This window comes from Garra rufa, chromosome 21, assembly GCF_049309525.1.
Source record: "Garra rufa chromosome 21, GarRuf1.0, whole genome shotgun sequence".
NCBI classification, from domain to species: Eukaryota; Metazoa; Chordata; class Actinopteri; order Cypriniformes; family Cyprinidae; genus Garra; species Garra rufa.
Window position 1 is genome coordinate 5,407,539 of NC_133381.1, and position 25,894 is coordinate 5,433,432.

At 32.6% G+C, this 25,894-nt stretch overlaps 2 protein-coding genes across 2 annotated transcripts; one reads left to right on the forward strand and one right to left on the reverse strand.

Annotated features, from left to right (window-relative positions):
- Window positions 1-1,303: 1,303 nt before the first annotated feature.
- LOC141296254 (L-threonine 3-dehydrogenase, mitochondrial) lies at window positions 1,304-8,635 on the forward strand (the record flags this gene model as incomplete). Its single annotated transcript, XM_073827521.1, has 5 exons — window positions 1,304-1,457; window positions 1,542-1,714; window positions 1,950-2,040; window positions 2,990-3,259; window positions 6,864-8,635. Coding segments are annotated over 5 exons (828 nt in total), but the record flags the coding sequence as incomplete, so codon positions are not given.
- A 1,311-nt stretch (window positions 8,636-9,946) lies between these two features.
- On the reverse strand, window positions 9,947-17,788 carry c21h8orf74 (chromosome 21 C8orf74 homolog). The gene is made up of 3 exons (XM_073826468.1): window positions 17,597-17,788; window positions 13,351-13,748; window positions 9,947-10,190 (listed from the first exon to the last, which is right to left on the reverse strand). The coding sequence occupies exons 1-3, from the start codon at window positions 17,679-17,681 to the stop codon at window positions 9,990-9,992; spliced, it is 684 nt and encodes a 227-aa protein (XP_073682569.1). The 5' UTR covers window positions 17,682-17,788; the 3' UTR covers window positions 9,947-9,989.
- Window positions 17,789-25,894: the final 8,106 nt, after the last annotated feature.

Here is a 25,894-nt window from a genome sequence, read left to right on the forward strand (position 1 = left end):
CCCTTAGCAATGTAAACACAGCTGCAGCAGTTAGGGACTACTTTTTACAGCGGAAGGCAGTTAATGATTTTACTTTATGAAAACGTACAACTTAATATATATAAATTAATATATATTTTTGATTTTAATATTTTTATCATGTGGTAACCGTTTTATAAAAGCAATAAGGTACTTGAGGCCGTGCTGTATCATGAATAAATCCACTTCGCGTCGTGCCTAACAACGCCCTTCAGCTGTGATTTATTCATGATACAGCACGGCCTCTCGTACCTTATTGCTTAAATATATATATAAATATATATATAGACCTTTTTCCTGAACACGGAAGTAAGTCCGACTCTTAACTGAAAGAATGCTTTGCATTTCAGGTCTGCATTGTTTCTAGTCAAATTAGGGTATATTCCGAGCTAATAAACTAATGTTAAACCTATTCAAATGTTTTTAAAAAGCACATGGCTCCATAGCGCCATCACTTGGCAATGTCGCAATGACCGTCATTTGTCAGTGCCTCACTTTAATGAGTGTGTAGATGACACGAAGCAGCGGAAGGTAGCTACATTAAAAAACAGATGGACGCTATTTGAATGGGTTTCCTATGGAAACCGGAACAGAAAAGCATTCAATCTGACGTTTGAATTCGTAATGGCGGCGCTCATCGTTTACTCAGGAAAAAGGTCTATATATATATATATATATATATATATATACAATTTTAATCATTTATATTTTTGGCTTGTAAATGTTGACTTCATGTACCTTTATTTATTAATAAAGTCACAATCCTAGACACAATCCTTCTCCAAATGTGATGTACCTGTATGAGTTAATAAATAAATAAATCTAAGCATAAATATATGTTTAAATATATCTATATTTTGGATTTGAATACATTTTATTTTTAGAACATATATTAATGTATGTAAATATTAAGAAATATTTAAAAATGTATAATAAAAATTACAAAAAAATTACAAATGCCTAAAATATATACAAATATTTATATGCCTCTTTTAATACCTTTATTGTAATATTTTTGTTTTAATGTATGCATTTTGTGACATTTCAGTCACAAAAAATGTGAGTTTAATATTATAGTTATAGAATTTATTGATCTATATTTTAAATTTATTTTACTTTTAGAATATAAAATTCTATAAATTCTTTTAGAATATATATTCTAATATATGCAAGTACACACACACACAATATAAATGTAAATAATGTACATGCGTATTATTTATTTTTAATTTTATTTATTAATTTATTTAAATTGATATTGATTTTAAACTTGTTCATTTTGACTACAGGCCCCTTTATATATTCAGATGTTTTGGACTATAAGAACCTGCGTGAGATTGTTGTAAACAACCGCATCTCCTGGTTGATTCACTACAGCACCCTACTGAGTGCTGTCGGAGAGGCCAAAGTGTCCCTCGCTCGTGACGTCAACATCACTGGTTAGTCACTGAGGTCAGTCATCTTACTTCACTTTTCACTTGTAAGGTACACAGATGTTTGTTTTCCTGCTTCCTCATCTTTAGGGTTGCACAATGTCCTTGACGTCGCCGCAGAACATGGGCTCCGTCTTTTTGTCCCCAGCACTATTGGAGCCTTTGGTCCCACGTCCCCTCGTAACCCAACCCCAGATTTGTGTGTCCAGCGCCCACGAACCATTTACGGAGTGTCCAAGGTTCACGCTGAGCTAATGGGAGAGGTTAGTACACTTTGCAAATCCTGAGCATTTGTTGAAATGTTAGTATTAGCATTATATTAAATGAAAAGAAAAGAGCCTGGTATACCTATATGCAGTAGAAAATACATTAACAAGTACATCAAACCATTTCAAAAGCTCTTAATGCATATTATTGTTTTTAGCTTTGTTTTTATCGGAGTTTATCAGCTATGTGATGCTTATTCAAATCTTTATATTTCTTTATTGTGTATAACAGTATTACCATCACAGATATGGTCTTGACTTCCGCTGTCTCAGATACCCAGGAATCATTTCGGGAGACTCTCAGCCTGGTGGAGGAACTACAGGTAAGATGAAATAAAAACTTTAAAAAGTATTAAACCTTAAAAAAAATGAGAATGTTGCCATGTTTTTACTGTAAACCAAAACTATTAAAAATGTAATTAAACATGCCTTGTTGCCTTGTGTTGTTGGAAACTAGAGCTATTCAAAATATTAGATAAAACACTTAAAACATATTATTATTTAAATAATTATTAAATTTAAGCTTTATTGTTATTAAATGTAAGCTTAAAAAAAACATTTTTCAAAAATTTTGAAAATCAAAGCAAGTTTGAAATGTTGCCAAAGCTATTAAATAAAACATAAATATTAGATGAAAAATGTAAAAAATTTGAAAGAAAATAGGGATGTAGCCATGTGTTTTCATTGTAAAATAAACTATTCAAAAATAAAATTAAGTTGAAATATTAGATGAAAAACTTAAAGCACTTACAGGAAAATTAAATGTTGCTGGAAATGTGTGTATATATATATATATATATATATATATATATATATATATATATATATATATATATATATATATAATTCTAATATTATATAATATATTTAAAAATATTAAATAAAGCTATAATGAAATGGATATATTAGATGAAAATCGTAAAAGAAAATGAGAAATGTTGCCTGTTTTGTTATTGTAAACTAAAAATAATACAATTTTAAACAATAAAGATGAAACAAATTAGCAACTATTAGATGAAAAAGCTCTTAATGCATATTATTGTTTTTAGCTTTGTTTTTATCCTACACTTAAATTTTTTTTGCTTAACTGAAATAAATGACATACAAATATAAAAAAACAAATAAAAGTGACCCAATCGAAGCACACAACAAAAAACATTAACTAAAACGTTAATTAAAACGAAACCTGAAAACATAAAAATAAAGCTAATCCAAAATATTAATAAATACTATAATAGTAAATAATACTAAAATATGTGTCTCTTCTTTTAGACTACGCTGTTCAGATCTTCCACGATTCTGTGAAAACGGGTAAATTTGTGTGCAATCTGAAGCCTGAGACGAGAATCCCCATGATGTTCATTGATGATTGTCTAAGAGCCACACTGGAGGTTCTGGAAGCTCCTGCCAAGACGCTTGGCATGCGAACGTACAACATCAGCGCCATGAGCTTCACTCCAGAGGAACTGGTACAAGAAATCAGGAAACACCTGCCAGACCTGCAGGTCACCTATGAGATTGACCCAGTTCGACAAGCCATTGGTGAGAGTCCGACACATTGGTTTGAACAGTTATTTACTGATAATCCAAACCCCATTTAAAATCCACCACACTCTTAAAAATAAAGGTGCTTTAAAAGGTTCTTCACAGCGATGCCATAGAAGAACCATTTGTGGTTTCACAAAGAACCATTCAGTTAAAGATTCTTTAAAGAACCATCTCTTTCTTACCATTTTATAATCTGAAGAACCTTCTTTCACCACAAAGAACCTTTTCTGAAGGTTCTTCAGATGTTAAAGGTTCTTTATATAAGCATTACATTACTTTCTCACCAATGGATCCTCTGCAGTAAATGGGTGCCATCACAAAAATCCACAAGTAATCCACACCACTCCAGTCCATCAGTTAACATCTTGTAAAGTGAAAAGCTTTGTTTGTAAGAAACAAATCCATCATTAAGGCTTTTTTAACTTCAAACCGTTGCTTCTAGCTAAAATATTAGTCCATAATCAATTGTATTGCTTTTTTCAGTGAAAAAGTTGTCTCGCCTGAATCAGGAGAGAAATCTGCACAGATCAAGCACTGTTTAAAATAGAAACACATATAAGAACTCATAAGAACTCATAAACAAGAGTAGTAAAACATCTCTGCCAAAATGTTCATATGCTTAATGAAACGCAATCAATAAAACCAGAGCTGCTGCTGGTTTTTTATGGCCACTGCAAAATTTTAGGAACTTTTTTGGATGTGGTTGTGATTCTCCTTATTGGATAAATACATGAAGCCTTGGTGAGCAGAAGAGACTTCTTTCAAAAACATTAAAATCTTACAAACTCCAAACTTTTGAATGGTAGTGTATACTTATTAGATTTTGTGGTTTTGTGTGGAAGAAATGTAATATCCTAGTGTAAGACAATAATTCTGAATATGGTGCTTTATCAGCCTCTTAGTTTTATTAAAATAACGTCATCATGGTGCTTACAGTGTAGCTGATTTTTTTTTGTACTTTAGGGAACATTTGATCTAATTATAAAGATTTTTTTTAAACCAAAATATATATTTCTGTATCTTAAAGCGATAGTTCTGAGTTCACCCAAAAATGACAATCATGCCATTATTTACAATCCTGACTGATTTTCTTGCTTCTTTCTTCACAAAAGAATACAGTTTGAAAAAAACTGTCCAAAACAAATATTTGGGTGGATTTTGATGAGAGAGGACAACAGGAGATGGATTACTGTGGGGAAGCATTATTATGGATTATGGACTTGTATTTTGGCCAAAAGTGATGGTTTAAAGTTAAAGGGGTCCTATTATGCTCTTTTACAAAGTCTATATTTTGTTTTGAGGATGCACTAGAACATGCTCTCATGCTTGGTGGTTCGAAAAACGCATTATTTTTCACATAATTTACATTATTAAAATAGCTTTCTACCCATGCTGACACAAATGGCTTGATTAGTTCCAGGTTTGATGAAGGTCCGCCTTCCGAAAACAAAAATTTGTTGTGATTGGTTAACGGTTCCACTGCGTTGCGATTGGCAAACAGCTTAAAAGGCATTTCAGTCCTGCATGCCCCTTCCCAAAGCAGCAAGTCCCGTGTACAACTGTTAGCGCAAGCTAGATTAAAGTGATTCTTACATTTTAAATATGGATATTTTTCTTACAAAAACACATCGGATTGCTAAAGGAGGCTTTTACTGACCCCACCGGAGCCATGTGAGGCACCTTTTTATTATGGATTGACTTGTTTTGGACTGATGCAGAGAAACACTTGTCTATGCCATTCTAAAGCTTAGGAGTGCCAGGATTATTTTTAATATAACTCCGATTGCATTCGTCTGAAACAAGGAAGTCATATACACTAGGGCTGGGTATTGTGACCAATTTGGCAATTCGATCCTTATTTTTATGGTTTCGATTCGATTCTATTTCGATTTCAATTCGATATCGATTAGCTATCAATATTTCATTTAAAATGTTAGTTTTGCAGACATGGGATCCATATTTTGATATAAATGCTGGTAACTGGAACTCTCCTACTTAAGTTTATTACTGAAATACACATCTACATTAATAATAGGGTGCACACAGTTGTTTATTTTAAACAACTTTTATTTTAAATGAACACTGTAACAAGAAGTCATAAATATGTGCATCCATTGTACACCATGTAAGCAAACTGCAAAATGCACATTACTGTAAAAAAATAAAAAGACTGTAAATGTGCCACAGTGAAATCTATTAAGAACTTGTTTAAGAAATAAAACATTTTTCTAAATTCAAAACGTTCAAAACAGGCCCATCATAAAGCCCCTGTCTGCCTATACAAAACATTAACATAAAACTAACAGTTCTAACAGTTCTTAACTACAGCCTAATAATTTTTGATCACCAGATTTTTCTGCAAAAAAAGCAGCTGATCAACATGTTCAGATCTGATCTAAGGCAGCTCCTTTGCGCTGTGATTAGATCACCAGCGGTTGAGAAAACTCTCTCAGCAGGAACACTAGTGACACCTTCAGGACGAGAGGTGAATATTCATATCCTCTTACGCGAAGCACGTGCATTAAGAATCGATTCGGGGATTTCCCGAATCGATATCGTTGCGTTAAACTGAAGATCGATTAAAATCGGAGAATCGATATTTTTTACCCAGCCCTAATATACACCTAGGATGCATGGAGGGTGAGTAAATAATACGCTACAGTAGTGTTGGCCCTATCGTCAGCCTGCGAGATCACCGATACATGATATTATCATTATTGTGCTCATTTATTTAATTATTTACATGCCCGAAAACCAGCTCCAGCATAAGGCTAGTGAAGCTATCTGCACTGTATGGTGAATAAATCTCTTACCACACACTGCACACGTCTACAGCGTGGCTCTGACGCGACAACCGATGATCATCACTCTAGTCAATGCTTGTGTTTACATCAGCTCCGCATGTTTCTCAACCCTTTTTACCGCACATGTCAACGGGGCGGCTCCAGCACGGCAATGCTCGCGTTTCGCTGAAGCATCCCAAATGCGGATGTCCACGCTACATTGCTAAAGTAAGGCGAATCCCCCACCTCATCCTTCCCCACCCCAACGATTCAAATTTTTGTAGGCGGGATTTATTTAATGATATTCTAATGGACCGTGTTGTGATATCATAGCATCCGGAAAACAAATGCTGCAGTCCAAAGGAGCCGTTTGTTGTAGTTCTTGGAAAAATGGATTTTTAAAAAACTAAATATCTCCCTTTGGAGTGGACTTTGAGATTTGTAACTTTGTAGATGCTTTTATGCCCAAACATACACACCACACACTGGCTAAAATTCAAAAAGTGAAAAAGCATAATAGGACCCCTTTAAAACACCTTATTGCATGGATTTGTTTCTTACCAACATGCAGCTATTCATTTCACAAGACATTAATAAATGGACTGGAGTGGTGTGGATTACATGTGGTTTTTATCAGCTGTTTGGACTGTCATTCTGACGGCACCCAATCAGTGTATAGGATCCATTGGTGAGCAAGTGATGTATTCCAGTGCGTTGCAATGTATTTTGATCTTTGGACTACCCAGTAAGCAGATTATGTAATTTTATCCTATTTTGTTTATCATTCCAAATAGTGTGTGTATTATGTCTTCTAGCTGAGAGCTGGCCAGTGGTCTTCGATGACAGCAATGCTCGCAGTGACTGGGGCTGGAAGCACGACTACGGTTTGCCAGAGCTGGTTCAGACAATGCTTAAACTCACTGGATCAGACTCCAAAATGGCTCGAGCCAACTAAACATCATCTGCTGTCAGGTGTTTGAGTTTAGCTGAGATGTTTCGGGACCTAATGGAACAGATGTTAATTGGGCTCTGCAGTATACTGTGTAGCGTACTGAGATTAATGAAGGTCAAACTTTCTGGTTTTTTTTCCATATGTAGCACGTATTTGCACACTTCTTCCTGGTAAAGTAAACCAAAGATTTACAGGGTTCAGGTATTTTTATTATCCTCAATCAGCAATAACTTATTTATCTTCCTGATGATATATTTAATATTATTTAAGCTTAAATTTGTTTGTGGAATCTTTGTTCTGTAGAAAGCAGTGTGAAATAATCTGCTTTTGTTTTTTCTTTGAAGCTGTAGACTAGAATAATTTCCAGTACCGTTCAAAAGTTTGGGCTCAGAAAGATTTTATATTAAGGCGAGACACTGCAGGTGAATAGGGTAAAAAATTAACTAATAGCTATCACCATGCTCACCCAGTTAATTGATTACATTGACAATTGCAAACATTTTTTTTTTATTACAAGTTTTCTAAAATCTTAGGTTTAAATATGCAAATGAGGCATTATTTAATGAAATATGCACTAATTTGCATACATTTCTAGTACAAAAATCTAAACACTGGATGAAGTCAGTTTCAAAATTCTTGTTTAATTTCTTTGACATATTAGAGTCAAATATCTCATATTGTCACTCCATAATTCAGAAAAAACTTAGAACAAAAAAAACTGTATTTTTCACCATTTTGGGGGGAATAAAATGTATAAAATGAGGCAAATTGCATATGAACAAATCCCTCTGTAAAAACCTTCAGAATATAGACAGGAATAAAAATGTAAAGTTTGGTGTGTGTAAGTGTTACTGAAGTGGAGATTTATGGCTCAGTGTAGGAGACAAAACTCATTTTGAGAAAACTGCCTTTAAAAATATGGATTATAATTGAAATCTATTGACACAAATAGATAATGTGCTATAAAAGAAACACTTAGCAGTGTCTTTTGGGTGTTTTCTTTCCACTAGTCTGAAAAAACATTTGATGAAAAAATCAAAAAGCCCAAAATCTCAAACTTGACGGGTGCATGAAAAAACTGTTAAAAAAATAATGAAGATTCTTTAAATTAATCAGAAGTACCAGTTAAGACATTTATAATGTTGCAAATTGTTTCAAATAAATGCTGCTCCCTTGAACTTTCTATTCATAAAAAAAATTAAGTTTCCACAAAAATATGAAGCTGCACGACTGTTTTTAACATTGATAATAATTAGAAATGTTTCTTTAACAGCAAATCAGCATATTAGAATGATTTCTGAAGGATCGTGTGATGCTGGAAATTCAGCTTTGATCACAAAAATAAATTGGATTTTAAAACAGTACACTAGAAAACAGTTTATCTTAATCTTAATAACATTTCATGATATTACTTTGAATTAACTTTGATTAAATAAATGAAGCCTTGGTGAGCAGTAGAGACTTCTTTCAAAAATATAAAAATTTTATCATCTCCAGACTTTTGAATGGTAGTGTATGCTTATTAGATTTTGTGTTTTTGTGTGGAAGAAATGTAATGTTCCTGAATATGGTGCTATTTCTGAATGGCTTTATTCGCCTCCTAGTTTTATTAAAACAACCTCATCTTGGTGCTTACAGTGTAGCTGAATTTATTTTGTACTTCAAGGAACATTTTATCTAATTATAAAGACTTTTTAACTCCCAAATATATATTTCTGTATCCTAACGTGATAGTTCTGAGTTCACCCAAAAATAAAAATTATGCCATTATTCACAAACTCCTTGCTTGTTTCCTCACATAAGAAGAACAGTGGACCCCACTGACTTTATATTTATATAGACAAAACATCTTTAGTGTGTACCAGAAAAAAGAAAGCCATACAAGTTTGAAATTCAGAACTAATTTTTGGACAAACTTCCCCTTTAGGTTGTATAAAACAACCTTGGTTTGATTTTGGCATGAAGAAATTTGCACATAAACTAATGAGACATCTTTGCCAAAATGTTCATATTCTTAATGAAATGCAGTCATTAAAACCAGAGCTGCTGCTGTTTTTTATGGCCACTGCAAAATTTTAGGAACTTTTTGGGATGTGGTTGTGAATCTCCTAATTTATCACTCCAGTTGGTCAGCATGAGTGAATTGATTTGTAGAAATCAACATAATAAATTAGCATTTTAGAATGATTTCTGAAGAATCATGTGACACTGAAGTCTGGAGTAATGATGCTGAAAATTCAGCTTTGATCACAGAAATTAATTTTTCAAATATATTACAATAGAAAACAGTTATAACATTTCATAATATTACTTTATCTTTGATCAAATATATGAAGCTTTGGTGAGCAGAAGAGACTTCTTTCAAACACATTAAAATCTAACCAACTCCAGACTTTTGAATAGTACTTATTAGATTTTGTGATTTTGTGTGGAAGAAATGTAATATCCTAGTGTAAGACAATAATTTTGAATATGGTGCTAGGTCTGAAAGGCTTTATTAGCCTTAGTTTTATTAAAATAAACTCAAACAGGGTTGACATTGTAGCTGAATTCGATTTCTTTGTATTTTACAGAACATTTTATCTAATTAAAAAGACTTTTTAAATCCAAAATATATATTTCTAAAGAAAGAAAGACATTAACATCTTGGATGACAAGGGGGTGAGTAAATTGAGTAAAATCATCTTTTCTCTTTTTAAGTTGTATAAAACAACCTTGGTTTGATTTTGGCCTGAAGAAATTAGCATAAATAAGAGTAACGAAACATCTCTGCCAAAATGTTCATATGCTTAATGAAACGCAGTCAATAAAACCAGAGCTGCAGCAAAATTTGAGAAACTTTTTTGGATGTGGTTGTGAATCTCCTAATATATGACTCCATTTGGTCAACTTGAGTGAATTGGGTTGTGGAAATCAACCAGACATAAACCAGGTCTCAATCTTTAATTTTCACAAATATCTTACAGTATACATCTTATAGACCTGTGTTTCAACTTCTCTTCTTCCTTGATTTTGTGGGAGTTGCTACACAGTTCTGTCCAGGTGAAACCGGTTGATTTGTAAGTTGTCTTTGTGCTACTTGAGACTTCTGGCTCAACAAATCCTCTGTGAGACAGACTTCCTTCATTAAAGACTCCATTATAATTTCTCCTTGCGACTGTAGAAAACTGCGCAGCAATTCTTCAACTTCCTACAATAGAGAATATGAGACAAAAAGAAGATCATTTATTTTATTCCCAGTGAGTTTCATTAAGCACCAAAAAGAACTTAATGAAACATTTGTGTAATTAGTCACAATAAAACCCATTTGTTTGCTCGAGCTTGTTTCCCATCAGACAAACATTCGCATTGTTTTCCAATGATAGAGTAGAATAGAGAGAAAACCGTTGGGTCTCCGTAGTAAAAATCCCATTTATTTTCTCCACAGGGAAATTGATTTTCAGCGATAGCGTATAAACCTTTCTAGGCAGACCTACCACGGGCTCTGAGGCTGTTAGGTGATGATATATGCTTCTGTTGAGGCCACAAGTCTTGGTCCAAAATTAGCAAAAATATAGAACCAAAGCTGTTGAAAATGGTCCGTGCTCAACAGGGTTAAATAACAGCGCTGTGTGTTCCTTTAATCCATCTTATCTGGTAACTGCTGACAGCCTGCATCTCCTTAAGACATTAAGTAAGAAGTGGTCGGGCTTTGAACGTCTTCAGTATGAGCGTGATAACCGTAGGACAATACACAACAGAAATAATCCTTTGTTACTTGTGTCAGTATGAATTATTACAGCCTTCACATTTCACACTGTGCTACAAAATGGCAAAGTCTGCAAAACAGGTTTTTTAGGTCAGCGCTGGTGGCGGATACGCATCAGAGGCGCTCGCCAATAGCTTGCAGATTAACTTTGATGGTTTCTGAAAAGGTAAGAGTGTGCCAACAGCTACAGGGCAGCTAAGGATCCCAATCCTGTTTTATATCAGCGCTGAGCAGGAAACTACATAGCAGGTTGCTGTCCAAACAATCCGCCTACAGTACATTTCTTCCTTTTGATAATCATGTCAACGAAATGTTGATCAAATACAATGCAAATTTATATTCTCATTATGAATCATCAGTATGCAGTGTTGAATAAGACAAGCATCACTTTTTCATTTACGTTTTAAGCAATCTTTTCTCTTTTTTTTGTCAAAAATATCCTATAGACATACATTGAAGGAATTTATAGAGCAATTGTATATTTATCGAGAAACTTATCAATCCAATATCTGCCACTGATTAAAAAGGTAATAGCAATTTTTTTCTCTTACAATTTCAACTTTGTTTCAAACAAAACAAACAAAACTGTTTGGAATTGTTACTTTTTTCTTGTAATTCCGAGTTAATATTAATTTTATATCTCACGATTCCAATTTTTATTCTTGCAGCTCCGGGATACATCTCACATTTTTGACTTTCTTACAATATGAACAAGGAGTTCATATCTTGTAATTCTGCATCTCCTAGTTTATATTCTGCCTTTATGTCTCACAATTCTGAGTTTATATCTTGTAAATCTAAGTTTATATCTGACAGTTCTGCATCACCTAGTTTATATTCTGAGATTATATCTCATAAATCTAAGTTTATATCTCGCAATTCTGACTTTTTTCTAACAATTAATAGTATATCTCGTAATTCTGTTTATATTTCGCAATTCTAAGTTTTTATCTCATAAATCTAAGTTTATATCTCACAATTCTATCTTAGATTTAGCAATTCTGACTTTTCCCCTCAAAATTTCAAGTTTATATCTCGCAATTCTGACTTTTATTTTGTAATTCCGAGTTTATATTTCATAATTATAAGTTTATATCTTGCAATTCTGACTTTTTTCTTATAATACTGAGTTTATATCTTATAAATCTAAGTTTATATCTCGCAATTCCTAATATTTTCTCGCAGTTCTATTTTATTTCAAAATACTGAGTTTTTTCTAGCAATTCCGAGTTTATATTTCGTAATTTAAACTTTATATCTCACAATTACAAGTTTCGTAAATCTAAGACTGTCACAATTCCAAAAGTTTTTTTCATTTCCGAGATTACATCTTGCAATTCTATTTTACATTCCGCAATTTTTTTGCAATTCAGACTTTATATTTTTATAATTAAAGTTTATATCTCGCAATTCAAATTTTTTCTTACAATTCAGTTTTTATTTTGTAATTCTGACTTTATATCTCACAAATCTAAGTTTTTATCTCACAATTCTGGCTTTTTTCTTACAATTCCGAGTTTATATCTCATAAATGTACGTTTTTATCTTACAATTCCAAATTTTTTTCTCACAGTTCCTTGATTATATATAGCAATTCTATATTAAATTCTAGCAATTCCTTTTTTTCATAATTCTAAGTTTATATTTCGCAATTCTAAGTTTATATCTCACAATTCTGACTTTTTTATTGCAATTCCAAGTTTATATTTAGCAATTCTAACATTATATCTCACAATTCGCAGCTTATATCTCGCAATTCTGACTTTATTCTCACAATTCCAAATTTATACTTTGGAAATCAAAGTATATAGCTCACAATCCCAATTTTTTTATCGCAATTCCGAGTTAATATTTCAGAACTCTAACTTTATATCTCACAATTCTAACTTTTTAATCTCGCAATTCTGACTTCTTTTCTCGGAATTTTGAGTTGAAATCTCACAATTCAGTTTTGTTTTTTACCCATGGAATAAAAAAATAAAAAGGTAATTGTGACTTTTTATCTCACAATTCTGACTTTTCTTAGAATTGCAATTCTGTATAACTGTATATAAACTTGCAATTATGACTTTATCCCCTGGTTTCACAAACAAGTCTTTAGCCTAGTCCTAGATTAAAATGTAAGTCTGAGCTGTTTCAACTAAAAAAAAAAAAAACAAGCACTGACTGATTTAAAAAAATATCTGTGCTACTGTTTTGTCTCAAGATAGCACCAGTAATGTTTTTTTTTCCTAAGGCATGTTTTTAAAAAAATTACTTAAACTAATTGAACTAATCCTAGCTAAGTCTAAGCCCTGTCTATGAAACCAGGCCTATATCTCACAATTGTAATTCTGACTTTTATTCTCAAAATTATGAGAAAACATTCTGAATTGTGTGATATAAACTAAAAAACCTGAAATTTTTTTATCCTGTGCCGGAAACAAGCTTCCATAGAAACCACCTAGTAATCACCCAGAACAGAGTCTTGATCCACCTTATTTTTAACATAAGAGTGGGCGCAACTTCAGCGTGTGAGGCTTCCGGTATTCGTAGCTTTCACAGAAAATAGCTACCATGTTGCAAAATAAGGTGGATACTGTAAATAGCTGATATCTTGTACCTGTCTGCTCATCCGGCCTTCACATGGAAGTCTGTCTAAACTGGCCTGCAGCGCTGCCATCATCTGAGCTTCAGCTGTCTCTTTGAGTTCCTTGATTTCAGCTTCTTTTCTGGACTGTGCCAAACTCAGCTCTTTGAGAGCCTGCTGCTGTTCCAGCTCCACAGCATCTGTTCCCTCACTGAGGGGCTGTGGATGAGGTGGGCGTTCAATCTCCAGCTCACATCTGATGCGTCGAAGACCCGTCTCACCGTTTAAAAAGGCCTGATAGAGCCGCTGATGAGGAACGTATGTTTTCACAATGTAGTCCAAGAGAACAGCATGATGGGCAGTGGAGAGACGAGGCTCTATCAGTGATAAATGATCCTTGATGAGGCAAATGACCTCTGATGTCTTCAAACCTAATGAGAGTATTAAAAGCAGGGATGATCTCAGTTATTATTCAAAGACTACAAATTATATGAAACAATACTTACATCGTACAGTTATTCTACAAAACAACCCATTTTTTCTAAGATTAGGAAGAAAATTAATATGATCTATTGGTAGGCAATCAATAACAAAACAAATTGCTAATAAAGTGTTTTCACAACGCGTCATCAATCAGCCATATTGGCGGCACTGAACCAAATTAAATTATTCATATTTTCTTGAATATTGCTGCTGCTAAAAATGGTCGATTATTGTCATGTTTTGGCCTGAACTAATCGGTCTGACCGGGAAAAACATTTGGAGTACTATAGACTGCCAAAGAAAAGACTGCATGAGATTTTTATATTTTTATATCTCACAATTCTGACTTTTTTCTCACAATTCCAAGTTTATATTTCATAATTAAAACTTTATATTTCACATACATTTATATCTTGCAATTCTGACTTTTTTCTTGCAATTCTGAGCTTATATTGAATAATTCTAACTTTATATCTAACAATTCTGACTTTTTTTTCTCACAATTACGAGATTACATCTCACAATTCTATTTTATATCTCGCAATTCTGACTTTCTTGCACTTTCGAGTTTATATTTCATAATTCTAAGTTTTTTATTTCTAAGTTTATATCTTGCAATTTTATTAAAATTTCACAGTTCTAACTTTTTTGCAATTTCCAAGTTTAAGTTCGATAGTTCTAAGTTTATATCTTGCAATTCTGATTTAATCTCACAATTCCAAGTTTATATCTCATAAATCTAAGTTTATATCTCACAATTCCAGTTTTTTTCTAGCGATTCTAAGATTACATCTCACAATTCTAAAGTTTATATCTTGCAAAAATTGCAATTGGTCAAAAACAGGCTTTTATTGTCATGTTTGGGCTGTACTAATCGGTTGGACCAGAAAAACATTTGGAATACTACAGAAAAAGACTGGAAAAGGAAAAGACTGCAAAAAACTGAGGAACAAAAGGTGTTTGTGGTTAGCCAAACTGAACCAGGATTTCCAGAGCAAAAATCTTGACAACATTCGCATTTTTTGCATTGTTCATTTTGCGGTCAGGTAGGTGAAATATTAGGCTAATATCTTAATTAATACTGCTCGTATATTTGACCACCTATTAACTTTAGTTTATATCTTGCAATTCCACATTTTTTTCTCACAGTTTATATTTCATAATTAAAACTTTATATATCACAATTCTAAGTTTATATCCCGCAACTCTGTCTTTTTTTCTTGCAATTCCGACTTTTTGTCTTCCAATTCTGAGCTTATATTTAATAATTCTAACTTTATATTTGAAAATTCTAAGTTTATATCTTGCAATTGTGACTTCAATTCTAATATTACGTATCACAACTCTATTTTATATCTCACAATTCTAATAATTCTTATATCTTGCAATAATTGTAATAATAACTCCCAGTTCCGAGCTCTGACGTAATATAGCCCACGAAACAACAATGACAGCCCCTATGGGTGCAGTGTTTATACAAGAGGTACACGGTGGAAAAATTGAGTTTAGGACAATATAACATTGCAGTCAAATTAATAATAATATAAAAATAATAAATGTGCCCAGGCAATTTGGCGTGACTTGCCTGGAATGCTACAAAGTCATGAGTTGTGGTTTCAAGTCGTGATTTACTGGCTCAAAAACCTGCCTGGAACGCAGCATAAGTCCTTCGCTATATGATTTAGCAGCTTCCACACGTAGACAGCAGAAATTAGCAGAACAACATATTCAGTAGTACATTAACTATGCAATCCATGCTATTGTTTACATCCGAGTATCAGCCATATGGCCGCGCATCCGTTTAACTGATCAGATCGTGACTTAAAGGAACACTCCACTTTTTATGGAAATAGGCTCATTCTCCAACTCCCCCTGAGTTAATAAGTTGAGTTTTACCGTTTTGAAATCCATTCAGCCGTTCTCCTGTTCTGGCGATATCACTTTTAGCATAGCTTAGCATAGATCATTGAATCCTATTAGACCAATAGCATCGCATTCAATAATGACCAACGTGTTTCGATATTTCTTCTATTTAAAACTTGACTCTTCTGTAGTTATATCGTGTACTAATACCGGCGGAAAATGTAAAGCTGCGATTTTCTAGGCTGATAAGATTAGGAACTACACTTCCATTCCGGCGTAATAATCAAGGAAGTTTTCATATAAAAGAGGAACAGAAAACCGCGCTCGAATCGTTCCTTTGCATGAAGGACGTTTTTGCTGTTTTGCCGACTGGATACGGCAAGAGTTTAATCCATCAGTTAGCTCCGCTGGTAGCTAAGCGTATGGGGCTTATGGATATGTCATACCGTGTATTGTTGTGATTGGTCGTGGCGTTATCCAATTGCGTGCAGTGAGAGTTTCAAATGCATGCTTGGTGCCGCCCCTCGAGTTAGGCCCTTTTCATTGCTGGATGCCAGACCCTTAATCTAAATAGATTAGGGTCTGGATTTTTTCCAGGCTAGGAGAATGGCTGAATGGTAAAACGGTAAAGCTCAATTTATTAACTCAGGGGGGAGTTGGAGAATGAGCCTATTTCCAAAAAAGTGGAGTGTTCCTTTAAAGGATTAGTTCACTTTCATAACAACAATGTACAGATAATGTACTCACCCCCTGGTCATCCAAGATGTTCATGTCTTTCTTTCCTCAGTCATAAAGAAATTGTGTTTTTTTGAGGAAAACATTTCAGGATTTCTCTCTTTATAATGGATATGGATGGCGCCCCGAAGTTTGAACTTCTGAAATGCAGTTTAAATGCACTTTAAATGCAGCTTCAAAAGGCTCTAAACGATCTCAGCCGAGGAGGAAGGGTCTTATCTAGCGAAACGATCGGTTATTTTCGAAAGAAATTGACAATTTATATACCTTTTAACCTCAAATGCTCGTCTTGTCTCTTCTCTGTGCAGTGAATGTATAGTCAGTAGCATCCGGGTCAATGCAGTTAGGGTACGTCTAAAAACTCGATTATGTCTTCAATGTCAAAATTGGCTTATAATGCTGTTTTTACATTTTTTTGTAAAGGGAGTTTGAGTTTCTTTTTATGTTCACTTTGTAAACACTATGTTGGTACTTTTGCAGCGATCTAAGGTGATTTTGAAGTTAGGGAAGAAAACAAGATGGGAGTTTTTAGACGTACCCTAACTGTATTTACCTGAATCACACAGACTTCTCATGCGCTGCGCAGAGATGAGACAAGAGGAGCATTTGAGGTTAAAAAGTATATAAATTGTCAATTTGTTTAGAAAATAACCGATCGTTTCGCTAGATAAGACCCTTCCTCCTCGGCTGGGATAGTTTAGAGCCCTTTGAAGCTGCATTTAAACTGCATTTAAACTGCATTTCGGAAGTTTAAACTTCGGGGCGCCATCCATATCCGTTATATAGAGAGAAATCCTTAAATGTTTTCCTCAAAAAAACATAATTTCTTTACGACTGAGGAAAGAAAGACATGAACATCTTGGATGACAAGGGGGTGAGTACATTATCTGTGCATTGTTATTATGAAAGTGAACTAACTGTTAATCCTTTAAGTGCAAACCCTCTATTTATATTTAAATTAAAGGGTTAACAGACATCAAACTGAATACCGTTTACAAATATATTTCCTAATCTTAAAAAATAATTCGAAATAATAGTGATAAAATTGGTTTGCATGATATTAATTTCCGTATAAAAATAGACTGTAAAAAAAAAAACATAAAATGACGCGCAGACGCAATGACGCGTCCCTGTGATCACGTGATAAATATTAAATAAGTATTAGGCGGTAATCAGAAACAATATTATAGAGACCCACCTTTGAGTTTCGGCAGGAGGTCTTTGCTGATTTTTGCCACTTGTTCCACTGTTGACCACGACAGTCCTCGCGTAATTGCAAACATCACATTCTCATACACAAACTCTTGGTGTAAACACTGACGTTTATCATCGCCATCAAACTCCGTCCAGTCAAAACAGGCGCTCAGACGCTCGATACCTTCATCTCTCTGAAACAACACACATCATATGAGCTTTCAGACAACAAGTGCCACGGGTTAATGCGCACTAACGTCCTTCACAGCTGGTGATGGATCTACTGTATCGTGACTTCAGACGCGTCGTGCGAATCTGCTGTGTGTTTCACGCTTATGTCAACAAGTGTCCGCGCAGGTAAGAGCCATAGCTTCGCTATATATCTCGCGTTGTTTGTTTTGAAGTATAATGGGTGTTTATTTGTGTCAGAATGTGGTGAAATCGTAAGTAAAGCGCTGCAGGTTTACCTTCATCCTCGATATCTCCTGTAATGTGTGTCTGGAGGCCATCATGAGACTGACTGCTGCTGTTGTGTTTGTTGCTAGGGAAACCCAGATGACTTTAAACTGAACAGTGTTTCTAGTGAATGTTGTATGTTCTGTTTTACACACGTGAACTTATATCTGGTGTAAACTTTTTGTATTATTATTAATTAAATAATATATGCTTTCGTAATACTGCACCTTTGACCCAATATTTGTAGAAGCACTAATATTGACATTAACGTTTATGTTATGTTATTCATTCTATAGTTAATGTGTGATAAAACTGCTCTTTTGAAATTTTTTGTTGAAGTCATAATCAATTAGTGCACACACATACAAAATAAATAGATATAAATAAAAAGAATAAAGAAGTAGGTGTAACAGAAGTAAAATAGAGAGAGCTAGTGATAGAGGGTCAAATTTTTATATATATATATATATATATATATATATATATATATATATATATATATATATACACACACATTATATATATATATATATATATATATATATATATATATACACACACAATATGCATATGTTATTATAACTAATATTATACTGTTTATAATATTCTTAATTTAATGTATTGTATTAATCCATATGAATGTATTTAATTTAAATTAACATGTTATATTTTACATCCCATTATGCAGCAAACATATCAATTCAGTTTTAATTAAATATACAAATATTAATTCAATATAATGAATGTTATACCTTAAGATTGTTTAATATTTACTATTATTGTTCTTAAAATAAATTAATATTTAATTATAACATTTAATTTAATTCTCTCTCTCTCTCTCTGTATATAATGTGTATAAATATCTCTCTATAATTTAAATTAATAGTAATGATAATGTAATTTAATTTTAATAATAATAATAAGATACATTTCCAACAATATTATGTTAATATGAAGAAAATATATTATATATAATTTTAATAATCTATGTTAATTATAATCAATCATAATATTGTTTGATTGTTATATATTAGCAATGTTATACCTTAAAATTGCTTAATATTTAAGTATATTATTATTTTTAAAATGAATATTTAATTATTAAATTTAATTTTGAACTCTCTCTGTATAGTACATCTATATATAATATAAATTAATAGCAATGATAATATAATTTAATAATTTAATAATAATAATAAGGCATATTTCCATTAATATTATATTAATATGAATATTTTATTTCATATCATATATATAATAATTATTATAATATAATATAATATTGTTTGATATTATGCTAAGAACAATATTTTATTTGATTGTAATATATTAGGAATGTTATACTTTAAAAAATGTTTTAATATTTAAGGATATTAATGTTCTTTAAAAATATTATTTAATTCTTACATTTTATTATTTAATTCTTTCTCTCTCTCCCTCTCTCTGTAAAGCATATGTCTCTCTATAATTTATATTAAAAATAATAATAATAATAATGTAATTTAACTTTAATAATAATAAGGTGCATTTCCAACAATATTATATTAATATGAATATTTTATTTTTAATTTTTAAATACATTTTTTATTTTTTTATTATATAATTTTAATCATATATAATTATTTGATTTGATTGTAATATATTATGAATGTCATACCTTAAAATTGTTTTATATTTAAGGATATTATTGTTCTTAATTAATATTTAATTCTTAAATTAGATTTTTTAATTCTCTCTCTCTCTCTCTCTCTCTATAAAGTATATGTCTCTATAATTTAAATTAATAATAATAATATTGTAATTTAATTTTAATAATAAGTTAAAGTTCCAACAATATTATATTAATGTGAATATTTTATTATACATAATTGTATAATTATTATTATAATTAATCAGAAAATAGTTTGATATGCTACGAGCAATATTTGATTTGAGTGTAATATGAAGAATAGCATACTAAATTTGCCCCCATAATCATGTTTTTTATACTAATATTAGATCTGTTTTCAGAATAAGAAAAATGACTAACATAACATAGGCCAACATATGCATTGTAACTTAGTGTTGGTCAGAACTGGCCGATAGTTTTCTGTTTGTGTTTTTGATGCCTAAACCATGAACAACAGGTCGTTTTTGGAGTTAATTCGGTCTGGCACAGATGGCCACACAGTATAATCCTCTTTCAGAGGAGTCCCACTTCTCCTCCTCCTCCTCCTCCTCCTCCTCCTCCTCTGTGGATGAAGGTCTGCCTGTGATAATTAGCCTAATGGAATGAATGACTGTGGATAGACAATATGCAGCTGTGGCACGTCGTCGTGGGTGGAAAGTGACATTCCTCGCAGGAGGGAACGCCATGATTTCAAACGCTGCGCCTGTTTCGTCCTCACCTGTGTGAGCCGGAGGAAGGAGCGTTGCTTATTGTGAGAAAACCTGTTGAATTCTCTAACTGGATTACTTCAGCAGTATTGACAAAGTTTGGAGGTTTGGTGTTGGAGGATTTGACACCAGAGGAGAATGAATCTGCGCCTGCAGGGTAAGCCGGCATGTGGAATTAGGACAGAACATCAAGATGGCTTTGTTTGGTTAGTAAAAAGGCCTGTTTTTCAATTGTTTTTAGTGGAATATGTTGCCTATGCATTGGTGAAGTAAGAGATCCAAGATTAAATTGGATAAAAAAATTTTGTGTGTGTGAAAGCTGTTAATGTCAACTGCTTTCTTTATGAAATAGTTATTGCTTTTTGCAGTGACGTGGAGTACTGGCAGATGAACTGATGAATTGCTTTGAATGTCAACATTTGGCATTGGTTACAAATCCTGTGAGTGTCTTTGTCTCTAGCGTTTTAAAGCGTTTCTTATTATGTTGTCATTTTTACAGTTCCCATTTCAGACTTTTCATGCTTCACTTGAAATACAGACAGAGCATTTTCAAGGACTTGGGTTTTTTCTGTTCAGAAGTGACTAAGATCTATAGCAGCTCTGACTAATATGAGTGCTGTTAAGTGTGTTAAGTAAGCATTAGTGATCTTGGTTATTATAGGCACTATCAGGTTATGGAAGTCATTTTACACTGTTTTTAAGTTCTTTCAGTTTATTTATAAAACGGTTAGTTCCATTCCTCAATTCTGATTGGTCAGCAGCTGTGTCGTATTCATGATACGGCACTGCTATGACCGCTTCACTCAACGGTTTTGTGTATCATTGAACCCCCTTAGCAACCACCCTTAGCAACGTAAACACAGCTGCAGCAGTTAGGGACTACTTTTTACAGCGGAAGGCAGTTAATGATTTTACTTTATGAAAACGTACAACTTAATATATATAAATTAATATATATTTTTGATTTTAATATTTTTATTGTGTGGTAACCGTTTTATAAAAGCAATAAGGTACTTGAGGCCGTGCTGTATCATGAATAAATCACGGCTGAAGGGGTTGCTAACAACGCCCTTCAGCCGTGATTTATTCATGATACAGCACGGCCTCTCGTACCTTATTGCTTAATTATATTTTTAAACAGGTTTTTTTTTTTCTGTATATGGGATAAAAAATAAAAAATGGTAATTGTGAAGATATGTGGCATATTCACTTTTTTCTTATTTGAGTTTATATCTCGCAGTTCTAAGTTTTTATCTCGCAAATTTCGACTTTTTTCTTAGAATTTGAGTTCATATCTCACAATTCTGAGTTTATATCTCGCAAGTCTAATTTAAAATTTAGCAATTCTGCTTTTATATCTCACAATTCTGAATTAATATCACACAATTCTGAGTTTATATTTTGCAATTCTGAGTTTATCTTTTTTTAATCTTTTTTCTTAAAATTTAACTTTATATCTCATAATTCCGAGTTTATATCTCACAATTTTGAGTTTATATCTCACAATTCTGAATTTATATCACACAAATCTGAGTTTATATCTTAGAATTCAGACTTTTTTCTTAGAATTTGAGTTTATATCTCACAATTCTGAGTTTATATCTTGCAATTCTGAATTTATATTTTGCAATTCTGAGTTTATATCTTACAATTCAGACTTTTTTCTTAAAATTTAAGTTTATATCTCCTGATTTCGAGTTTATATCTTATGATTCCCAGTTTACATCTCACAATTCTGAGTTTTTAATCTCACAATTCTGAGTTTATATCTTGAAATTCAGACTTTTTTCTTAAAATTTGAGTTTATATCTCATGATTCCTAGTTTATATCTCACAATTCTTAATTTATATCACACAATTCTGAGTTTATATCTTACAATTCAGACTTTTTTCTTGATATTTAAGTTTATATCTCATGATTCCGAGTTTATATCTCAAAATTCTGAGTTTATTTCTCGCAATTCTGAGTTTATATCTCGCAATTCAGACTTTTTTGTTAAAATTTGAGTTTATATCTCACAATTTTGAGTTTATATCTCACAATTCTGAGTTTAAATGTCACAGTTTTGAGTTTATATCTTACGATTTTGAGTTCATATCTCACAATTCCGAGTTTATATCTCACAGTTCTGAATTTATATCACACAAATCTGAGTTTATATCTTGCAATTCTGAGTTTATATCTTACAGTTCAGACTTTTTTCTTAGAATTGCAAGAATATTTCGCAATTCTGAGTTTTTCTGCAACTCAGGCTTTTTTCTTAGAATTGTGACTTTGTCTCAAAGTTTTTAGTTATATCTCGGAATTCAGAGAAAAAGGTCAACATTGCGAGCTATAAATTCAGAATTACAAGAAAAAAGTTTACATTGTAAGATAAAAAGTCACAATTACCTTTAGTTTTTTATTCCTTTTCATTCCTTTTCTGACACAGCCTTTCATATTGAACAAATGTATTTTTGTATTTCAGACCTGCTAAAGCTGTTGTGAGTCTCCTCCCTCGTCTCACACATATCCCATGAGTTTCCCTCAGTCTCAGTAATCTGTCAGCATTGTGTTGCAGGTTTCTCCCAGTGGGCTGCCAAGTTCTCAGTTACTAATTGTGGAAATCATGTGTAGCACTTTCAACTGTTAATTCAGTCTTTAGAGATTTATAATTAGTGTCAAATATATGTACACCTCTCAGAGGTGTTTAGTAATTAATTAGCACTAATTAAACAGCGTTTGTGCTTGGTGTGCCATTAAAAGAATCAGAATTAAACGCAGAACCTATAAACATCCGTATTAATGTTCCTGCAGCTTGTAACGGTAATAGTGGGTCAGTTAAGAGAGGAGAGGATGTGCTGTCTTTTCCTGAGATTACAGTAAGCCTGTGCTTTGGCAGTCAATGTTATCACAATTATTTGTAGAGTTTACTAGCAATTACTGAGTGAAAATAGTTCCTACACCATTCTTTTAGTGTACAAATTAAAAAATGCATGGAATGTTCACCTTTTTTAATGTAAAAGTACTTGGTTACAGTATGACACTGCAGGATTCAGAAAGAGTAAGCAGCCATCCACTAAAGGCTCTATTCACGTTCACTTTCATCTCAAGGTGTCCTTAGAAACTGCATATAAATCAATACGAATGAAGTACCAGGCAGATATTATTGAGAGGATGAATTTTCAACCCATAAGGAAGGTTCACACAAAATATTAACTATTAAATCAAATGTTTTATTAATAAAAATACTATTTATTTTAATATGACAGTTGAGGTCAAAAGTTTGTACACCTTGCAGAATCTACAAAATGTTATTATTATTATTATTTTTTTTTTTTACTGACCTGAATAAGATATTACACATAAAAGACATATACATATGTGACCCTGGACCACAAAACCAGTCTTAAGTCGCTGGGGTATATTTATAGCAATAGCCAAAAATACATTGCATGGGTCAAAATTTTTGATTTTTCTTTTATGCCAAAAATCATTAAGAAATTAAGTAAAGTTCATGTTCCATGAAGATTTTTTGTAAAATTCCTACTGTAAACATATCAAAATGTAATTTTTGATTTGTAATATGCATTGTTAAGAACCTAATTTGGACAACTTTAAAGGTGATTTTCTCAGTCTTTTAGATTTTTTTGCATCCTCAGATTTCTGATTTCAAATAGATGTATCTCAGTCAAATATTGTCCTATCCTAACAAACCATACATCAATAGACAGCTTATTTATTGAGCTTTCATATGATGTATAAATCTCAGTTTTGTCAAATTTAACCTTATGACTGGTTTTGTGGTCCAGGGTCACATATAGTCCACAAGAGAAAATAATAGTTGAATTTATAAAAATGACCCTGTTCAAAAGTTTACATACCCTTGATTCTTAATACTGTGTTGTTACCTGAATGATCCACAGCTGTTTTTCTTGTTTAGTGATAGTTGTTCATAAGTCCCTTGTTTGTCCAGAATGGTTAAACTGCTCACTGTTCTTCAGAAAAATCCTTCAGGTCCCACAAATTCTTTGGTTTTTCAACATTTTTGTGTATTTGAACCCTTTCCAACAATTACTGTATGATTTTGAGATTCATCTTTTCACACTGAGGCTGATATGCAACTATTACAGAAGGTTCAAACGCTCACTGATGCATGTTTTTTCCTTCTGGAGCATCAGTGAGTGTTTGAACCTTCTGTAATAGTTGCATATGAGTCCCTCAGTTGTCCTCAGTGTGAAAAGTTGATCTCAAAATCATACAGTCATTGTTGGAAAGGGTTCAAAACACAAAAATGCTGAAAAACCAAAGAATTTGTGGGACCTGAATGATTTTTCAGAAGAACAGCAGGCAGTTTAACTGTTCAGGACAAACAAGGGACTCATGAACAACTATCACTAAACAAAAAAACACAGCTGTGGATCATTCAGGTAACAACACGGTGTTAAGAATTAAGGGTATGTAAACTTTTGAACAGGATCATTTTTATAAATTCTTTTATAACTATTTTCTCTTTTCTATTATATGTAAATGTCTTATGTGAAATATCTCATTCAGGTCAGTACTAAATAAAAAAATAACATGCATTTTGTATGATCCCTCTTATTTGAGTAAAATAATTAATATTTTGCAGATTCTGCAAGTTGTATGTAAACTTTTGACCTTTTGGCAGGTTTATGTAAACTTTTCAAGCAATTGAGATTTGCTATAGTAGATTTCGCTACTATAAATGTGAGAGTACTGTATGTATGTGAAAAAGTTGAATATGTGTATATATATGCGTGTTGTGTCATTCATCAGATATAAGCGCTAGAGAACCGGAGTGAATTTGACAGCAAGTGTATTTTCAGTCTGTGTGTTTGGTGCATCATTGTTTCAATGACATGTTTGTAGAAATACACAAAACAATCCTGTCATCAGGGGTCAGAAAGCAGACGTCTCGTAGCTCTGTGCAGCTCTGTTTATGCAATCCTGCTGTTGCTGTCAAGTGTCTCACACTCCCCTAGAGTTCAGTAAACTCTCAAGATAATTAAAGAAGCTTTTCGTTCTATCCTTAGCCACCGAAGGCCCTGATTAGTGGCCAGTCCGTTTGTGGGAGGGCTTGTGAACTTGCGTCCCTGTGGCAGTTGTGTGCTTGGATGCTACCGGGAACATTGCTTTGTATAGTCAGATTTCATCTTATTTTGCACATTTTGTACAGTTGTACAGTTTTTATTTTTGGGGGCATCAGATATGATAATGTATTGCGTGAATGTAAGTATAATGTTTATATATTGTATATATTTATATAATATACTATTGTTTTTTATGCTGAGCTACTGAAATGCTATTTTACTCGTTAAAAAATTGTTGTATTATTGATAAAGTGATTTGTTTGGTGAAAACATGCTTGATACAGTATGTCCTGGCTTTTGTGGTCAACTGTTGATCAGTTATCTAAATTTCATACAAATAGAATTAGAACTAGAATTAGAATTAAAAAATGTAATT